Below are 18,398 nucleotides of genomic sequence, written 5' to 3'. Positions count from 1 at the left end.
GTGTCAGGGCCCCTCCTCTTGAGAACATAATTGTTTTTTGCCAGCGCAGTAAATGCAATATAGCTGCTGAAATATTTCACAATGGATCCAAAAAAGTAGACATAAACATCTGTACAAATGTTCCTTTTAAGGTGGAATGGCTCAAGCAGCAGGTGGTCCAGAGAAGAGTAAAGAGGATCTCCAGAGTCGGTCATATCTCTCCTATCCCCATGAGGAGAGAGCTCCTCCCTGCTACGCACCATCAGTCCAGCGACCACATGCAGGACTTCAGCGACCCAGTGTGGAACCGCCTGTGGTACATTGTGAGTCAGATTGTTTTGTTTTGTTTTCCTTTGCCATGCTCAAGTCTGAAACATAGACACACAAACACACACAAACCCAGACAGACAGACAGAGCCTAAAATAGACCCACATTTATTCTTTACTCCTGAGGGTGAAGCTGAATGTCCCACTATTTCGCTCCACAGCAGTGCAGTGACTCCAAAGCCTGCCAGTCTCACATGAACATTGCAGCGGCCTGGAGGAGAGGGTACACTGGGAAGGGTGTGGTGGTGTCTGTCCTAGATGATGGCATCGAGAGAGAGCATCCGGATCTGAAGCCAAATTATGTAAGTGCCCTGGGATGGGACACTCTTCTTGGGAAGGGGACATTAATCATAAGCAGTTTGGCAGAGCTCTTAGTGTAAGAGCTCAGACAGATATTGCGAGCAGGGTTTTTGGGCCAAAGATTTGGAAAGGCCAGCTAAGAGTATTGGAATGGACATTAAACGTCTGATCCACTTAGCTGTTGAGTGGGCTGGTGAATAATGCTCTTTGTGATTTGTCTGATGAAATACAGTCAGATAGCTGCTGGCATGGTGTTATGTGCCGCTACTTAGTATCTATCTGATTTAGGATCCTTTTGCCAGCTTTGATGTGAACGGACAAGACCAAGATCGTTCTTCTACCAGTGCTGTTAACAAGTGAGTACTTTGTATCTCTGGAATTGTCTTTGCACCTGCTTTGCAGCTTCCCTGTCATAATCCAGAACTCTAATTAATGCATGCTTTCCCTTTCCGTTTTCCAGTAATTACATGCATGCATGGATATGCAAAGTCCCCAGTCTAAATTCTGTCTTCGCATAGCTTGATGTAACGGAAATAGCCCGTCTTCTCCTCATGCATATGCATTTAACCTCGCGTTCTGATGTTCTCCTCCTTTCTTCGAAGCCATGGGACACAGTGCGCAGGGGTGGTTGCTGCGGCTGCAAATAGCTCTCGGTGCACCGTTGGAGTTTCTTTCCACGCACGCATAGGCGGTGAGTCCATGTGACGCCATGAAACTCGCACGCCGAAGGACTTCGTGAAAGGCAAAGTTTTGTAGATACAGTAGGGGATTCAAACTTTATCATCGCTTTGGTGCTATCCTTTTCCCCCAGGCATCCGAATGCTGGATGGAGATGTAACAGACATCGTGGAGGCCCAGTCGCTTAGCTTCAGTTCAGGGTATATTGATGTTTACTTAGCCGGCTGGGGCCCAAAAGATGACGGGGCCACTCTGGATGGACCTGGACCTCTGACTCGTCTTGTTTTACAGAACAGCGTTCAAACAGTGAGAGAAAAAAGTGTGGCTGTGTTTGTTTATGTCTGTGTCCCACCTGCGGCTGTATATTTACTGCAAGAGCTGTTCTGTTTTTTTCCTCAACATCAATATGTAAATATCATAAATAAATTAATCTCCTCTGTCTGCTTTACCCAAATAATCTCAGGGCCGGCAAGGGAGGGGCTCCATCTTTGTTTGGCCGTCAGGAAACGGAGGGGAAAGAGGTGACTACTGCTCCTGTGACGGCTACAGCAACAGTATTTACACTATCTCTATCAGCAGCAGCACTCAGCATGGAAGCCAGCCAGATTACCTGGAGCCGTGCCCCTCCACGCTGGCAACGGCGTACGGCGGATGGGACAGAGAGGAGATGGTGAGTGTTGCTAACAGAGAACTTAATTAAGATTCACATGATTCAAAAAATAGCTTCTTTTCTTCCACCGTAGTGAGCAGCCACGCTCTCCTGCCATCAGTCTGTTGAAAATAGCTTTACCCAGATGCTGGAAAAACATTTTCTCGCCTCAATCCAAAGCAACATTCATATAGACACAAACACAAGTTGCCGAATCTAAAAAATATGTTGCGAAAGGCAACATTTCTGTTAACTATTAGTAGTTTGCACTGTGGAATCTCAGAGGCTGAAGTTTGCAAAAGTTGCAACTCAATGAACCACAAGAGCTCTGGGCACCTTGCTGTCCTTGAGCCAACCATGAACTCTCCTTTATTACAAAGTATTCAGTATGTCCAGTGTGTATGTGTGTTGGACTCCTGGGTCAGGACAATGATCCTAAGCACAGCAGCAAATCTACAATAGAAAGGCTCAGAGAGAAAAGAATCACGGTGTTGCAATGGCCCAGTCAAAGTCCGGACCTTAACCGGATTGAAATGCTGTGGTGGGACTTCAAAAGAGCCGTGCATGAACAAATGCCCCCCCAAAATGAAAGGAAGCAATGTTGTAGGCCAGAATTCCTTCACAGAAACATGAGCAACTGGTAACGTGTCTCACGGTGTTGTGGAGACAACTTGATAACTTGTGATATACAAGCTATTAAATCATGCAAAATATGCAGTTTTTTACAGACAAGAAGAAAAACAAGAAAAACAATGGTCTACTCTCTGTAAGAGGTTGTATAATTCCTTTAAATATTTAATATTTTAGACATAAATTTCCAAAAGCAATTATTATTTTACAATAAGAGGAAGAAGTGAAGCAATGCAATGCAGTGATACTGACTAAACTCCAGTTGCTTCTCCTGAACACAGATTACGAGATATTTGTCGTGTTATGACATTAATGTTTGCACGGCATTTACCACTCAGAGGGCATGAAGTTATTTAGATAATAAAATTATATTAACTGCTAATTTAAAAGTCATTTTTGCACTGTTTCTGATGATGACACTGGATGTCTTAGAGTAGTTGGATTTAACATTCACCGGCATCTTGCCAGCTGCTCAAAGCCAGAAAATACACATTTGGGATATTAAGCATTGGCTTTGGGCAGTGGTGTTGGGGGGGGGGGGGGGGGGGGGGGGGGGAGCATGCAACGTCTGCTGAGTGTGATAGTCTGAGACACCTGTCAATCAACTAAATATGCCCAAGACGGAGGCTCTGTGAACTTTTGTCTCTGCAGAACAAAGCTGAACTTGTGAAGTCACGGAGAGGAGCTGCTCGTTCAAACCCGCAACAACAAATGATTTTGTTTTCATGTTTATTCTTAGAGCTTTAATTTTCATTAATTAAAAGCCATTACAAGAACTGTGGTGTATGTCGTCAGAACTCAGTCAGCAGTATAATATTAACATACTAGAACGGCCCGAGGAAAATTTCCTAATGTTGTGTGAAATATGTTTTGTGAAAACCAGATTTCACTCTTTTGTTTTGTCTATCTAACTGGAAGCTCCCCCCCCCCCGGTTTATGGCACATCACCATGGACAAAGGATAGTAGTTACTCTATACTAACACAAATCAGAGTAAGTGAAAATTATTAGGATAACATACAGATTTTGCACGTAAAGGTAATAAAGGAGAATCCAGTAGGCATTAAAATGGAATAAAATTGGAATGAAATCACTGTCTGAGTGTAGAAAATGCCAAATACTTCTATCATGTCATGTGATTTTCAGACATTGTGGGTAAACAGAGTTGGGTAGCTGATTAGAGTAATTTGACTGAGAGCTGCTTCTCTGGCCTCAGGCTTACATGTTTTCCATTTTGTTTTCTCAACCGACACACAAAACAAAAAAAATCTAATTATGTGTACTGTGTTTGCCAGTATTTCTAATTTTTCTTTCTACAAAATGCATTATCTTGATTAATTTTTGTCACTCTGACACTTTTGTTAAATTGTTGCTTTTGTCTCTGTGAGTGATCTTGTGTCTGCAAACTTAAAAATTAAGCTACTTTATGACAAATGTTACCTAACTGGTGTTTGGAAACAGGTGAGTGTGTTCCAGTTGCTGGTTAACCAGGCCCATATTCTACAATATACAGCACTGTCCTGAGCTGCAATTCATTTCCAAGGAGCCAGATTTGTATTTTATTTTTTAAAATATTTTTCAAGTAGTCTTTATATAACAGGCAACTTAGCAAAAACCAAATTTATTCTTGTATCTTTAAGCACATAATTTGTTGCCTCTTTTGTTTCGTTTTGTTGTTGCTTTAGTTGAGTACTAAAAATCCAAAGATAATAGAGTTTCAGATAAAAATAGAATATCTGCACCAGTGAAGTGATTCTCAGAGAGCCATTACGGGAAAACATGTCATATGGTTTGCAGCATGTCCTTAAAAATGTTGAGGAAACTGTCCAAGTGGACAGCTCAGGCATGTTTTGCACATGTTTCAATAAATCACTATTTCCCATTTTCCCAAGAAAATATAAAGAAATGAAGGGTAAGAAACCAGACAGGATTAATTAGCTAATTTATAGCAAATCCATAACCTAAATCCTAAATATTGATCACATTAATGCTGAATCCTCCTAGTTAATTCTTGCCAGTCATTTGAATGCTTTCCAAAATGATTTGATGTGCAAAAAATACACATACAGTCAAGCAGAGTCAACAAAAAAGAGCAGTTCTGTGCTGTTCATGTTAATAGTGGGTGAATATAAAAAAATAAATATAAGTGGTTTCCTCCACAGGTGACCGTGGGTCCACAGCAGAGCTGCAGCACGGCCCAGTCAGGGACTTCCCTCGCCGCCTCTGTAGCTGCCGGTGTCATTGCTCTCACCTTGGAAGCCAAGTAAGCAGCCCTCTAATAACAGCATCCATACATGCAGCTCGTGTTCAGATCAATTTGTGCAATCGGGTGATGAGAGCATGTGGTTTCCTTCTCTTGAACGTTCAGCCCCTTGCTAACCTGGAGGGATTTGCAGCACATTATTGTCTGTACATCAAAAGCTCATCATCTCAGTGCTCCTGACTGGCGTGTAAATGGAGCCGGATACAAAGGTACTCCCATCGGATCTCTGTTGATTTTCTAATTCCACATTGTCTATTTTAATATTTGCCAGCCAAAAATAAATAAATAAATAAAAAAGAAGAATCCCCTGACTTGATAAGCATATTTTAGTAAATGTTCCTCTCAGCTCTTTTTTGGGGGAACTATAAAGCAGCGAGCATACAAACTAATGAGGTACTGTGAGCAGAAGAGCGATAAACGCCTACAAAGTCTCGGGAGTGTGTGAAGTCATTTATAAGCTACAGTGCCTTCTCTATGCCCCGGCTAATGTGCAGTGTGTGTGTTTGGGGATGTGCTGGTGTCTGTTAGTGAGCCACCTGTACGGCTTTGGCCTGCTGGATGCTGAGAGCATGGTGAAGGAGGCAGAGCGCTGGAAACAAGTCCCCTCACAGCATGAATGTGCGGAGGAGGCTGCCATCCAGCTGAGCAGGTATCAGAGATCTCTGCTTCGACTCAGGGCTTTCCTTGATTCCTCCCCTTTTATCGCACGTTATCTATTTCTGTCTCTCTTCTGGAATTGATTTCTTTCACACTGATTCGCGGTCGTACTTTAATGGGTGTCATTTTCCTTACCGCGGCTCTCCTCGTAACTTTCTCTTGCGCTTCTTGTTTTCCGTCTGTTCTTTTATCTCCACTACTCCCTGCGTCTCTTTTTTCTCTTTTCTCTCATGACAGGCTTATTCATCCGGGCTCAGTGCTAATGTCTGTGCATGAGACTACAGGCTGCTCCAGCAAGGCCCCGCAGCACGTCGCTTATGTGGAGCACGTCGTGGTCCGGGTTAACATAAGCCACGGTCGCCGTGGTGATCTCTCCATCACCCTCACGTCACCTTTGGGCACCACGTCGCAGCTGCTGGCAAACAGGTAACCGAGAGCGACGGTTTCTGCAGATTACCTGATAAACATCAAATCCTTCAAAAGCCAAATGTTTGAGTTTGACACATTTGTTAAATTAAAGGAATAATGGTACTTTTTGAAATATATAACACCGAAATATAAAACACACCTGTTAAAAGTATCAACTTCACCTTTGCTGAGATACTATTTAAAGCTGCTGTAATCAGTACTTGAGTGGTCACTGTATCTACAGCCCCTTGATCATTTTGATGTCTTTGAGCTCATCCTTTTGGTTTCCACTTGCAACCTTACTGTTTTGGTTTCCTATTAACTGCTCTCACCAGCAAAGTTACAAGCAGGAGTGGGCTGTTGTTTTCAGTGAAAAGGTTAAAAAAAAACCAAAAAAACTGAAGTGCACCGCCTGTGAAGCACCAAACAACAGACAGAGAGTTCGTGACTGGATGGCAAGGAGACTGGAGTATTTAGCCAGTTGCTGTGCAACCGCTAGAGGTGTTAAGCTATAAGTCTTCACCGACCATTTAAAAATACAAATAAAGGGATGATTTTAATTGCTCATGTTCTACTTTCATGACGCTTTTGATCTTTGTTTTCTAAAAGGTAATAATTAGTGCGGCATCAAGGTATTAGCTGGTATCGAACAATCAGCACATAAGATGGCATTTAATGATCACAGTAACTGTTAAGTCTAATTCTTGAATGTTGTCATTGTATTTCTTAAATTTGTAAAGTCTTAGTTCAATCTATAGGATCAAGACATTCCTTTGTCTCTGACCACCTCTCCAGCCACTCTGTGCTGGGGGAGGTTTTATTGCAGATACATCCTATCTGACAGATCAGTTTCTTGTGGTGTTGCTTCCTGCTTTTATGATCCTTTTGGTGAGCAGGAAATCGTGCATACAGAGACAAACACACACACACACACACACACACACACACACACACACACACACACACACACACACACACACACACATGTTCTTGCACATGCATACACATACACACACACATTGTCTTTGTAACCGAGAGGGGTCTTACGAGGGGGGTGCTTTTGCTGTGATGTGTATTGTAACAGTTTGTCAATAAATAGCTGCGAGGGAAGCTGCTCTTGGAAGGATTTGGGCTGGAGTCAGGTGAGGAGCGTGAGCTCCAAGAGCTGGTTCTGACCCAAACTTCCCTCGTTAGTGAGTTGGTTGTTCTGTTATATCTTGCGTTCTTCATGAGGAATAAGTCTCTAAACTAGCGGGGCTTGTGGAAACACAGACCCAACCAAGTTTTACACACTCAGTTAATGGGGTTAAGTTAATGGGTCATTCTAAATTGCCCATAGGAGTGAATGTGACTGTGAATGGTTGTCTGTCTCGACCTGTCCAGGGTGTACCCTGCCTCCTGCCCTATGGTGGCTGGGATAGGCTCCAGCCTCCTTGTGACCCTGACAAGGATAAGCAGAAAACAATGGATGGATGGATGGGCAGCGTGACTATGGTGTAGTGGTTAATGTGTTTGCCTTACACGTGAAAAATCCCCGGTTACAAGCTTGTACACATTGTGCAAAATTCAATTTTATAACAACAAATCATAACAACAGTCACCTCAAGGCAGTTATCTGTGCCAAATCAATGAGGATCCATGTGCTGTGGTGACATCATAGGAAATAAAGGAGCAGTCATGGTGCTTATTTTATCTTAAATAATTAGACAAATTTTTTGACACTACAGAAAAATCTCAGATCTAATATTATTCCATGGAAAAAAGTAAACACATCCTTACCATTACAGGCTTAATTTCCTCCTTGTTGCTGGTTTGTATCGTTGTTTACAGTCTTTGGCATTTTTCACCAGCCTTATATGCAAAATTCCTTTAATTGGAAAATATTTGAGGGCTTTCTTAACTTGCCTGTTCCCAATCTTCCTCAAAGGGCATTTAGACGTGACTCCAGTCTAATCTGTGCTGATACGATCTGGAGCAGAATTCACTTTTTGCCTTCTGTCTGTGATTTGTCTGTGAAGTGTATGTGATTCCAAAAATCCTGGTCTTTCTTTATATGCTTGTCGAAAACAATTAAGTGTTGTTTATTTCAAATTAGTACCTCACAATGATTTTCCAGACAACAGACTAATTTATGTACAATAATTTATAAATCTATTTAAGTTAAGTTAAAGTTTTTTTTCCTCCAAGTGTTTCCAAGTGTTACAGAACAGTTTAGACCTTGGCTTATACCTGACCATAGGTATCTATTAAGGTTTTCAGAAGAAATCTCTAATGCAGATGAAGTAATCAACAGTCTTTAACAATGCGAGAGGTCATGTACAAGTTCAATAAAAACAGAATAATTTACAGATGTTGTAAGTCCACATATTAGCCACAGTTGAACACAGAAAACATCTAAAACTGAGAAATTTTACTATTTCATGAATTATGTCAGCAATTTTGAATGTGATGGCAGCAACAAGTCTCAAAAAAGTTGGTACAAAAAGACCAAAACTATGGAAAAGCAAGTTGTACTAAAAAGAAACAGCTGTTACAACTAATTAGGCTAAATGGTCAGTAGCATGATGGCAGAAGCAGTCTCTCAGAAGTAAAGATGAGTGGTTTAGTAGGCAAATTGTGGAACAATTGGATGATAAACATAACATTTTCAACATAAAATCGTGAAGACATCATCAAAAGTTCCCAGGGATCTGGAGACGGACCAAAATCCACATTGGATGCCCCCCGGCATTAAAGACGGGCATCATGCTGTCATGGAAATGTCTGCATGGGCTCAGGAAGACTTTGAGAAATTGATGTCTGTGAACAGTTTGCTGTGCCATCCACAAATGCCCGTTAAAGAAGAAACCATATGTGAAGATGATCCAGAAATGTTGCCCGTCTTCTCTGAGCCAAAGCTCATTTAAAATGGACTGAGGCAAAGTGGAAAACTGCTCTGTGGTCAGATGAATTGAAATTCCTTTTGAAAAACATGAACATGGCGTCCCCTGGACTAAAGAGGCGAGAGACCGTCCAGCTTGTTATCAGCGCTCAGTTCAAAAGCCTGCATCTCTGATAGTTATGGGGTGTGCATCAGCGCCTATGGAATTGGCAGGTTGCACATCTGGATAGGTACCATCAGTGCTGAGAGGTATATACAGGTTTTTAGAGCAACATATGCTCTGAAAGTCTTTTTCAGGTAAGGCCACACTCATACACAGAGAGAGGAGAGATTGAAAAAAACACGCAGGAAGCAGAAAAGATGGATTACAGCTCAGCACAGGAGGACAAGAGGGACTGTGACGATTAGATTTTTTCCATGTGATTGACTGATTTTTTTAAAATGTGAAAATGACTAGAAAACAGGACTGCATCTTTCTTATTTGCCCTTTCATACAGGACTGAATATTTATTGCTTCTATTTTATTCTATAGCGTTTTCTAGGGGATGAGCTTGCTTTTTCATATGAATGTATAAATCATTTACAAAAAGCTGAAGCTGTAATGTATTTATGAGCCATGAATAAGAACACAACACAGGGATTTGTCACGTACCCGGTTTGCCCTCCTGAAGTGAAGCATGTTTCCTATCTTTGATTCAGATAAAGCTGAAAAAATTAAGGTGATTTTGCTTTTGTGTCTTTAGGAAACACATCCTTTAAATCATCATATAACGAGTAGTAGACGAAGCAGCAGCGTGAGCACGATTATGTAATGTTTTCGTTTAGGCCTCTTGACAACTCCACCGAGGGATTTCAGAACTGGGAATTCATGACAGCTCACTGCTGGGGGGAGCAGGCAGCGGGGGAATGGACTTTGAAAATCCAGGATACTCCCTCTCAGAAGAAAGACGGCTCCAAACTAGGTCTGCTCTTCCTCTTTGTAACGTCTCAATATTATGAAACATGCACTGAACCTCGGCTCGCTGCAGTTAAAATACAGGGCTGGGCCTCGCGGGACAAAGCCTCTTATCTCTCTGCTGTTTCACAGGGGTGCTGGAGAAGTGGTCCCTGGTGATTTATGGCACAGCGGAGCGCCCGTATCCTGCGCACCGCGAGCGAGCCAGATCAGCTGAGATTCCAACGGATAGCGAAGAATACAGCGGTGAGTCATACACCCTGCATCTTGATAGTACTAAGCTTTCCCTTGTTCTATCTCCGGCCTCTCAGTCAGCAGCTTAATGAACTGGGATGCGGTGTATGCTTAATGTGGCAGGCTCTTACATAAATACAGAATAAAATCAGCAGTCTGAATAACTTCTCTCTTGTGATGTGACGTGATGCTGCTGTGACTTTGCGAGTGTTCACCCTTGCAGGACCCTGCGACCCAGAATGCAGTGATGATGGCTGTGAGGGGCCAGGCCCGCAGCAGTGTGTCACATGCTTGCACTTTTTTCTCAAGTTCAAGAACAACACAAGGTTAGCATGACTACACAGCACAGAGCTATTGGCAGATCCACAGTATGTGGCTCACACAATATGCTTTTAAAAAATGAGTCGGGTTTTTATATTGTGTCAAATCGTTGTTGAAGTTCACAGGTTTCTGTGGCTATGATTGTAATTTACACATGAGGACAAAATTACTATGCCCCTCCCCCTTATGAAATTTTATGTTTTTGTCAAAAAATTTTCAGTTTAGGTTTTTCTTTGTTTTTTTTAGACAGAGCATTTCTAAACATACTGGTTTTCTTCAAAAGCATGAATTCTTTTGTTAGCCCCCTGAAAAACTGACCTTTTCATTGAGTCACAGCACAAACCACTGATGTGGTTTAACTTTATAGCTTAATTTTATGGATATGCAAAGTTATCACAGCCTTTCTAGAGTGTCAGTGACTGGAGTGTCATTCAAAGAGAGCCACACATCTGGCAGATGTAGCAAACAAAATATTTCAAAGATCCTGGAAAGAAAACTAGCGAGAGACTCCAGAATAACTGCAAAGACTCTAATCAATAACTAATAGCCAAATCAGGAATTATAGTCTCAAAAGGGACAGTGACTAGAACTAGGCACGGGAGTGGGCCATGAGGTTGCAGACCAAGAATAACTTCACTGCCGCAGAAGAGAAACCTTCAAGCCAGACTGAAGTATGCTAAGGACAACCTGGAGAAAGACTATGCATACTGGACGGGCATCCTTTGGTCAGGTGAGTTGATACTAGAGATGGACCGATCCGATATTACATATCGGTATCGGTCCGATACTGACCTAAATTACTGGATCGGATATCGGAGAAAAATAAAAAATGTAATCCGATCCATTAAATATCACGAAAGCACCTCACAAAACTTGCAACACGCCATAACTCACCTCAGAACGTTAGCAGTATGCATCACGTGATAGAGCGGCTGTGGCATGCGGGACCTGTCGGTGGTCTGGATAGCATGTGGAGCTTCGCTAGCAACCCGGCATTTCATCTCCGACAAAGTTATCCCGAGAGAAGTAAAGCAAGTGTGTAAGTCCATCTCTTAATGTTTGTAAAGCATTCCTGCGTTAAGCTTAACAAGCGACTGCCTCTTCTTGCTGCTACTTCAATCATGAAACTGCTTAATGATCAGCTGATCGGCTTTTCTGTGCGAGTCCGTGTCTCTAGTTTGCTTTTGGCCCACTTTGCACCAGAAAGAGGAAACCAGCGGCTGAACAACAGCAGCACGTTTAAGCTTGATCAGCTGTTGTTAGAATGTATTTAATATTACTTTCTACTCGAGGATCTTTTTCTACGTAGCTGACGCTGGTAACTGTGCAGGGGCGCATCTAGCAAAGTTTAGCCAGGGGGGCCGATAGGGCATTAACTGGGGAAAAGGGGGCACAAAGACATACTTTTCTTTCTTATTCTCATTTAAAATGTCGAGCTTTTAATAAATAATTATCTGACACCCAAAGTTTTAATTTGATGTAAAATGAATAGAAGTCAATTACTGTATATAGTGACTATTAAGTCTAATATAAATACCCTAGTAAGCTATAGTACTTTTTCCTTTGGGAAGGTACCATCTGTGCAGTCTGCAATTTTGTTGAAGAAAGATGTTGAATCTATTTAATATTTCTTGAAAAATAATTGATTTCTGTGCCTTTTTTTTCACACTGCATCAAATTAAGGTTGATTACGTCGATTAAGCATCATGAGGTGGAGCGTGAGGGGTGGTTCCCTATTTTTTATTTATTTATTTTTGTTGTTGCTGGGAGTTGGAACCCTGTTAGTTAGGTTGCTTAATATTTATGCTAAGTACTCTTTAAAATACCAGAATAGGGAGGATGGTGTAGGTTCAAGTTTATTAGATTGATCAGTATTGCTGAACTATGAAATATTTTTTTTTTGCATACAGGTATAACAGAATAGCTTTAGTGTAGTTGTTGTTTTAAACTTGAGTATGAACTTATACAAAATGCAGCAAGATATTTAAAAAACAGTTTTGTTGACTAAAAAACACTATATCGGATTCATATCGGTATCGGCAGATATCCAAATTTATGATATCGGTATCGGTATCGGACATAAAAAAGTGGTATCGTGCCATCTCTAGTTGATACTTGAGCTCTTTGGCCACATAGATGTTGCTTATGTTTGGAGAAAGACAAGAGAGGCAAACAACCAAAAGAATACCATCCTGACAGTTAAAACATGGTGGCAGGAGGTGCTTCAGTGTGTCTGGAACTGGGAATCTCATCAAGGTGGAAGAAGTTACAAAGAAAGAAGGATGTTTGACCATCTTGGAAGAAAACCTCAAGTAGTCAGCAGCAAAACTGGGTCTGCATCATTGCTGTTTTTTAACATGACAATGACTCAAAACATGTGTCGGGCCTGGTGAAGGACTACCCCTAGGAGACCAAAGTGACGGTTACTGACTGGTCTGCACAGAGCCTGACAGATCTGAAAATCTGTAGCTCCAGGTCGGTGCCACAAGATCATGAAATCTGGAGGAGCTTGAGAGACTCGCCAAAGAAGAATGGGCTGGGGTTGCTCAGGAGAGGAGTGTGAGATTTGCTGAAAACTTCAGGCTGTTATCCAGCAAAAAGGACACATGGCTGAGCATCTGGGGTCTGGTAATTCTGTCCTTGGTAGTTTTGGGGTTTTATGAATTACTTTTGCTTTTCATTGTACTAAAAACAAATATTTGTTCAAATTAAATTATCTAATTTATTTCCATGTACATTTTCCATGTAATTTTGTTACATAATACAATGTTAAATTTCCGTTTAATGGAATCTGGTCAAATTAAGATAACTCCATTTGTATACATTCAGTTTATAGCAAGCACATTTTCTTAATTATTAATTACTTGAATAAATAAATCTTTGATTCTACGTATTTCAGTTTTATTTCAGTCAAAATTATTGCTTCATGCTTATTGAGGGTGAAAAATAGTTTTTATTTGAGTGTGTCCTCATCTCAAAAATTGACCCGCAATATAATTTTTTCCACTCCGAATCAATAGCAACACCTCTCGTCCTCTGTGTCCTCTGGTTCATGGCTGTCCGATAGGTTGTGCGTATCAGGATGTCCCAGGGGATTCTGGGGTGACCGTCGGCGTTGTAAGAGGTGCTATGCCTCCTGTGAGAGCTGCACTGGAAGTCGGAGTGACCAGTGCACTTCCTGTCAGCCTGGCCATCACCTGACTGAGGGGACCAATACCTGCACAGCGATCTGTGGGGAAAACTACTACCTCGACCACGGTTGGTTCTGTTTTGTGAAATTTTTTGTGATTAAATTAATGCGACAGAAGAAAAAAAATCCTTGACTGGGTTACAGAGGAGCGGTTTGAATGCAGCTGCACTAATGAATAGTCAGTTGACATAACTGCAGTTGAAGGTATGTGAGTAAGATTGATTAATGGCTCTGATGTGTATACTCCATGCGTATTGTTTGATTTCCCCACAGATGCAAACATGTGCAGAAAGTGCAGTGAAAACTGCTTGAAGTGCACCTCCTACAGCATCTGCACAGAATGCAAACCACACACAAGGTGAAACAAACTCTCTGATGATGCTCAAATTAACTGCTCGGTAAACACCACTCCTTCTCCCCTAAGCCTCTGAGAATACTGATTCTCCTCACACACGTGAGCAAACACACACACAAACCCTCAGCAGAATCATAACATTTCTAGAAAGATAAGTTTATCTTAATCGACGCTTTGCTGTATTGCTACTTGAAAGGACAAAACATCTCGGACAAAGAGTTCGAAGTTTCCGGAATAAAGCTTTCACTGACTCAGTTCACCGAGTGTTTGTGGTGGTGTTGCTGTGGGATGAAAGCAGTGACTCATCCGTTTTGGTGTCACATGATTGACTGTGTGTGTCACGGTGCCACATGCTCGCTCCATCCTCTCTAGTCTACAGGGGAACCGGTGCCAGCGGAGCTGCGCAGCCGGATTCTACCATGACCCGCAGGAAGTCGCGTGCAAGCCTTGTCACCAGGCCTGCGCTACCTGTGCAGGTGAGAGCGGGGGTCAAAAGTCACATTTTGGTTTTGTTTTTTACTGCTGCCGTTTGCATTAATAATAATAATAATAATGGATTGGATTTATATAGCGCTTTTCACGCCCCATTGCTCCTTTATGTCCTTTATCCAGTAATCCAGTTAAGTGTGTGTGTGTGTGTTCTCCTCATGCTGCACCAGGTGCAGGTGTTGAGGCGTGCAACACTTGTGCAGAAGGCTACTTGATGGAGGAGTGGAGGTGCGTGTCCTCCTGCAGTGCTGGCTTCTACGCCACAGAACCAAACCCAGAGATAGCTGATGGGCACAGGATATGTAGGAGGTGAGCTCACTGGTGTGTGTTCAGGTGTGGGAGGTTTGTTTATCTGCTGGTGGCAGGCCTTATTCTGGTGGTTGGCTTCCACGTGTGTTTGTGCTTGTTTTGGCACTCATGTTTGTTGTTGCTGTGCGCCTGTATGGAGTGGGGTTTAGTTATTTTTTCTGTGTGTGTTTTGTGTGGTCAGGATTTTTGTGTGAAGGGTTCACTTGTTCACTCTCTGTGCTCCTCTCTTCAGGTGTGACGCCAGCTGTCTCACCTGTGTGGGGCCGAGCCGATGGAACTGCAGCAGCTGTTCCAGCGGTCACAGCCTGCAGAGGGGAGCGTGTGCTGCTGACACCGAGTGCACGGACGGTCGGTCGGCCGTCTTCCACATTTTATTCTTGACACGTTTGGTTCATAAATTTAAATGATATTTAACACAGAAGCAAAATCCATTAATATGTGTCAGTTTAGCATGAAATATGCATTCGCATCTCTGAGTCATTCAGATTTTTTTTGTTAAACCAGAAGTCATTCAGCCGTGGCACATGAAAACCACCTCTGCACCTCAGATGGTTATTCATTTCTGAGTCAGTGTGCTTCTCCTGCTTTCTGTCTAACAGGAGAGTACCAGGACAGTAACGGGGAGTGCCACGCGTGCCACGCAACGTGCCTGAAGTGCACAGGGCCGCAAAGCGAAGACTGCATCAGCTGTATTTCTTCACAGTGAGCTGGACTTGACTGTTTTAGATTGAGTGCATGCCACTGTTTCTCTATAATACATGATATTTCGCTGGGTGTGAGCCTGAAATAATATTTCCCTGATGAATTGTTATTGCCATTGTTTGCAAGCTAGTACGACATTGATTCTTTCTATGTAATACGATGAAATAAGCCTTGGTATACAGCTGAAACACTTATGACATGGTGATTTATATACATATATATATATATATATATATATATATATATATATATATATATATATATATATATATATATATATATATATATATCCCCATCAAACCTCTCGATAAATAATTATTTCTTTTTATTTTAACGTAAAAATAGCACAAAAAAAGAACGTGTCTGTTTCAAAGCTTCAACCTGAGAGGTGCCACTGCAAACTGACTAACTCTGGGTTCAGGCAGCCCTCACAAACTACAGATGTACTCCACCCAAGCTGCCCACTTGGGGCAAAATATAAATAAAGCACAAAATGTGCCGTTTATGGTCTCAAGGAAACTGTACCTTAACACTTAATTACTTAATGATAAGCATCATCCTATCACCCTTTCTGTTCCTGTTATCCAAGTTCTGACTCCATGATTGGAGGGAGCTCTGTGAGGGAGATAGCATCTGTAAAAGGACTCCATTTCTTGTCATGAATGAAGCATACAGCTCGTGGCTATTGTTGTCATGTTGCTGACCAGATGTCTCCCTGATGCTCCTCATGGATAAAATGTCAAAAAAAGAAGACTCCCACATTACCCACATTTCAGCCAACATTCCCACCCTTTCTTCTCCTCCTCCCTTTGTCGGCACATCCAGCTACATCTGTGTAAATGCACCATATGGTACACGCTGGGATTTAAATGAGTTCAGCTCATTTACATACTTATAATTCATATGTGTTGATTTTGTGATGTTGATGTTGCCTGCTGCAGGGCTCTGGATGAGGGCCGCTGTGTGGTGGGATGCACCAGTGGGAAGTACCAGTCGGGTGGCCGGTGTCACCTGTGCGACCACACCTGTGCCACGTGTGTGGACGCGGGGCCAGCCAACTGCACGAGCTGTGACACCGGTGAGTACGAAATGAGTAGCTCGCGGTAAGTGTGACGTAGTGTGTGCAGTATGTGAATGGAAAACTGGCTGAGACATTAAAAAGATGAAAAGGAAGGAAAAATTATATTTTGTAAATATAAAGCCACAAACTCCCCAAGGGCTACACTAAAACTTTGAGATTTAGGCTGGAGCCTATCCCAGCTGTCATGAAGTGAGAGGCATGGTGCACACCATGTACAGGTGTACAAACGGGTTCATCCTCATTTTCATGCGCCACCCTCCCTGACTCTGTCTTTATTGTTTCTCACACTCTTCATGAATCCATCTGGAGGCCCCGTGAGCCGCAGGCAGTCCTCACTGAGGCCTTCCCCAAACCCCAGCCACAGATTAATGCTTAGTCCATTCACCATTCTCTTAAAGAAATGGCCTCAAACCTAACTACAGACGTGGCTTTCTAGTGAAATTGCTGTTTATTCTCCAGATAAGTTTAAGGTGGAGCGTTACCTCTATAAAGGCATGTGTCTGGACGCCTGTCCTGAGGCTTTCTACCACACCAAGCAGAGGACCTGCGAGCCCTGTGTAGACCACTGCCGACTCTGCACAGGCCCCAACCACTGCCTGAAGTGTAACGCCTCCTACTATGTCTCTGATGGATCCTGTGTTAAGCTGGAGTGTGGGGAAGGTAAGCAAGGTTGCATGTTGAGGAGTGTTTAAGGAGCGTTGTTTCACACCTGTCCACACTGACCTCGCGCTCTCACCCTCCGCTCTCTGTCTCCTTTCTCAGGTGAGGTGGAAGACCCAGATTATGACGACTGCATGGCCTGCGAGCAAGGCTGCAAGAAGTGTGTCCTGTGTAAGTCATGACCCAGTAGCCATAACAAAGTTTTCCCAAATGAATGTCGCCCACAGTGGAAAAAAATTAAGGTGTCCCCGCCCCCTTAAGGTCCCCTTAAAAAAAAAAAGGCGACTGAATTTTTCTTTTTCTTTTTTTTTGTCTGCTTTTGACAGATAACCCCAGGCATTGTCTGTCCTGCATTGAGGGCTTTTACAAGTAAGGCTGTGTGCCTCGCTCTCACCGTGTGTGATCTCGCCATTCTGGGCTCACTTTTCTCTTTCATTTAATCTCTGAGCTAATGCAAAAGACCTCCGCTGGCAGTGAGAGTAGAGTTCATGTTTGTGTGTGATGCAAACATCAACCGTTGCTTTTTGTCGTCAGTTTCCAGGATGGCTGCTACAAAAACTGCCCAGCTAAGACGTACAGCGTAGAAGAAGAAATGACCTGCATTCCGTGTGACGACAACTGCGTGAGCTGCGATGAACACGAGTGCTACTGGTGTGAGAGCGACCTCTTCTTATTAGGTAATTTGCCCTCGTTGGGTAAGACGTGAAGCTACACTCAAAGAATATTTTCCTAACCCATTCGACCAGATTCCATTAAATGTAACATTTTTACATTATAAGTATGTAACAGAATTATATGGAACCTTCATGTAATTAAATTACTTACATCAGCAATTTTGGAGATAAATATTTTTGGAGTTTGTAAAGGATTATTTACATCATCGTTATTGAAGTGCTATAAGTTATCAGCATGGACAGAGACCCTGTCATCATTTTATTTGCAATGACATATGAAATCATTTTTTAAGAGTAAAGCATGAGATTAGATGGATTTTTGTGATGCGTGCCATTAAATGCTTTAGTATTATAACTATCTAGATAGAAAATATAATAGGCAAGTAACTGGATAGGTCAATTAGTGCACAAGCAAACAAAAACTGAAATATTATTTTATAAAAATGGCATATCCATCCATTTCTTAGATCCAGTATAGTGAAGGAGGCTATGTAGATGGTTGGTCTGACAGAAGAGGATTCTAGGGAGAGGCAGGTGATCTGCTGTGACTCGTAAAGGGAGCAGCTGGAAGATGAATAAGATCCATTTTCTTCCGGTTATCCAGCTCAGGCCCATGAATGGTGTGATGGAGGATGACAATCCCAGCTGACATAGGGC

The 18,398-nt window shown here is 42.3% G+C and overlaps 1 protein-coding gene across 1 annotated transcript in view; it reads left to right on the top strand.

Moving 5' to 3' along the window:
* Positions 1-18,398, top strand: part of pcsk5a (proprotein convertase subtilisin/kexin type 5a) — a 41,826-nt gene that overhangs the window by 3,183 nt on the left and 20,245 nt on the right. The window contains exons 3-26 of the mRNA XM_085461030.1: positions 132-302; positions 468-608; positions 895-962; positions 1,209-1,297; positions 1,418-1,590; positions 1,748-1,954; positions 4,725-4,825; positions 4,931-5,034; positions 5,354-5,474; positions 5,720-5,908; positions 9,597-9,733; positions 9,859-9,972; positions 10,184-10,286; positions 13,349-13,539; positions 13,745-13,829; positions 14,199-14,302; positions 14,486-14,624; positions 14,857-14,972; positions 15,224-15,326; positions 16,268-16,404; positions 16,867-17,067; positions 17,170-17,238; positions 17,394-17,436; positions 17,602-17,744. Of these exons, the coding sequence (XP_085317156.1) occupies positions 132-302; positions 468-608; positions 895-962; positions 1,209-1,297; positions 1,418-1,590; positions 1,748-1,954; positions 4,725-4,825; positions 4,931-5,034; positions 5,354-5,474; positions 5,720-5,908; positions 9,597-9,733; positions 9,859-9,972; positions 10,184-10,286; positions 13,349-13,539; positions 13,745-13,829; positions 14,199-14,302; positions 14,486-14,624; positions 14,857-14,972; positions 15,224-15,326; positions 16,268-16,404; positions 16,867-17,067; positions 17,170-17,238; positions 17,394-17,436; positions 17,602-17,744 (3,049 nt within the window). The remainder of the gene's footprint in view (positions 1-131; positions 303-467; positions 609-894; positions 963-1,208; positions 1,298-1,417; positions 1,591-1,747; positions 1,955-4,724; positions 4,826-4,930; positions 5,035-5,353; positions 5,475-5,719; positions 5,909-9,596; positions 9,734-9,858; positions 9,973-10,183; positions 10,287-13,348; positions 13,540-13,744; positions 13,830-14,198; positions 14,303-14,485; positions 14,625-14,856; positions 14,973-15,223; positions 15,327-16,267; positions 16,405-16,866; positions 17,068-17,169; positions 17,239-17,393; positions 17,437-17,601; positions 17,745-18,398) is intronic.

This window comes from Copadichromis virginalis, linkage group LG7, assembly GCF_057382275.1.
Source record: "Copadichromis virginalis isolate Kocher_CV1m ecotype Utaka linkage group LG7, C_Virginalis_male_GT1.1, whole genome shotgun sequence".
Lineage (NCBI taxonomy): Eukaryota > Metazoa > Chordata > Actinopteri > Cichliformes > Cichlidae > Copadichromis > Copadichromis virginalis.
Note: the sequence above shows the minus strand (reverse complement) of the source record. Positions and strands in the feature narration are given on the sequence as shown.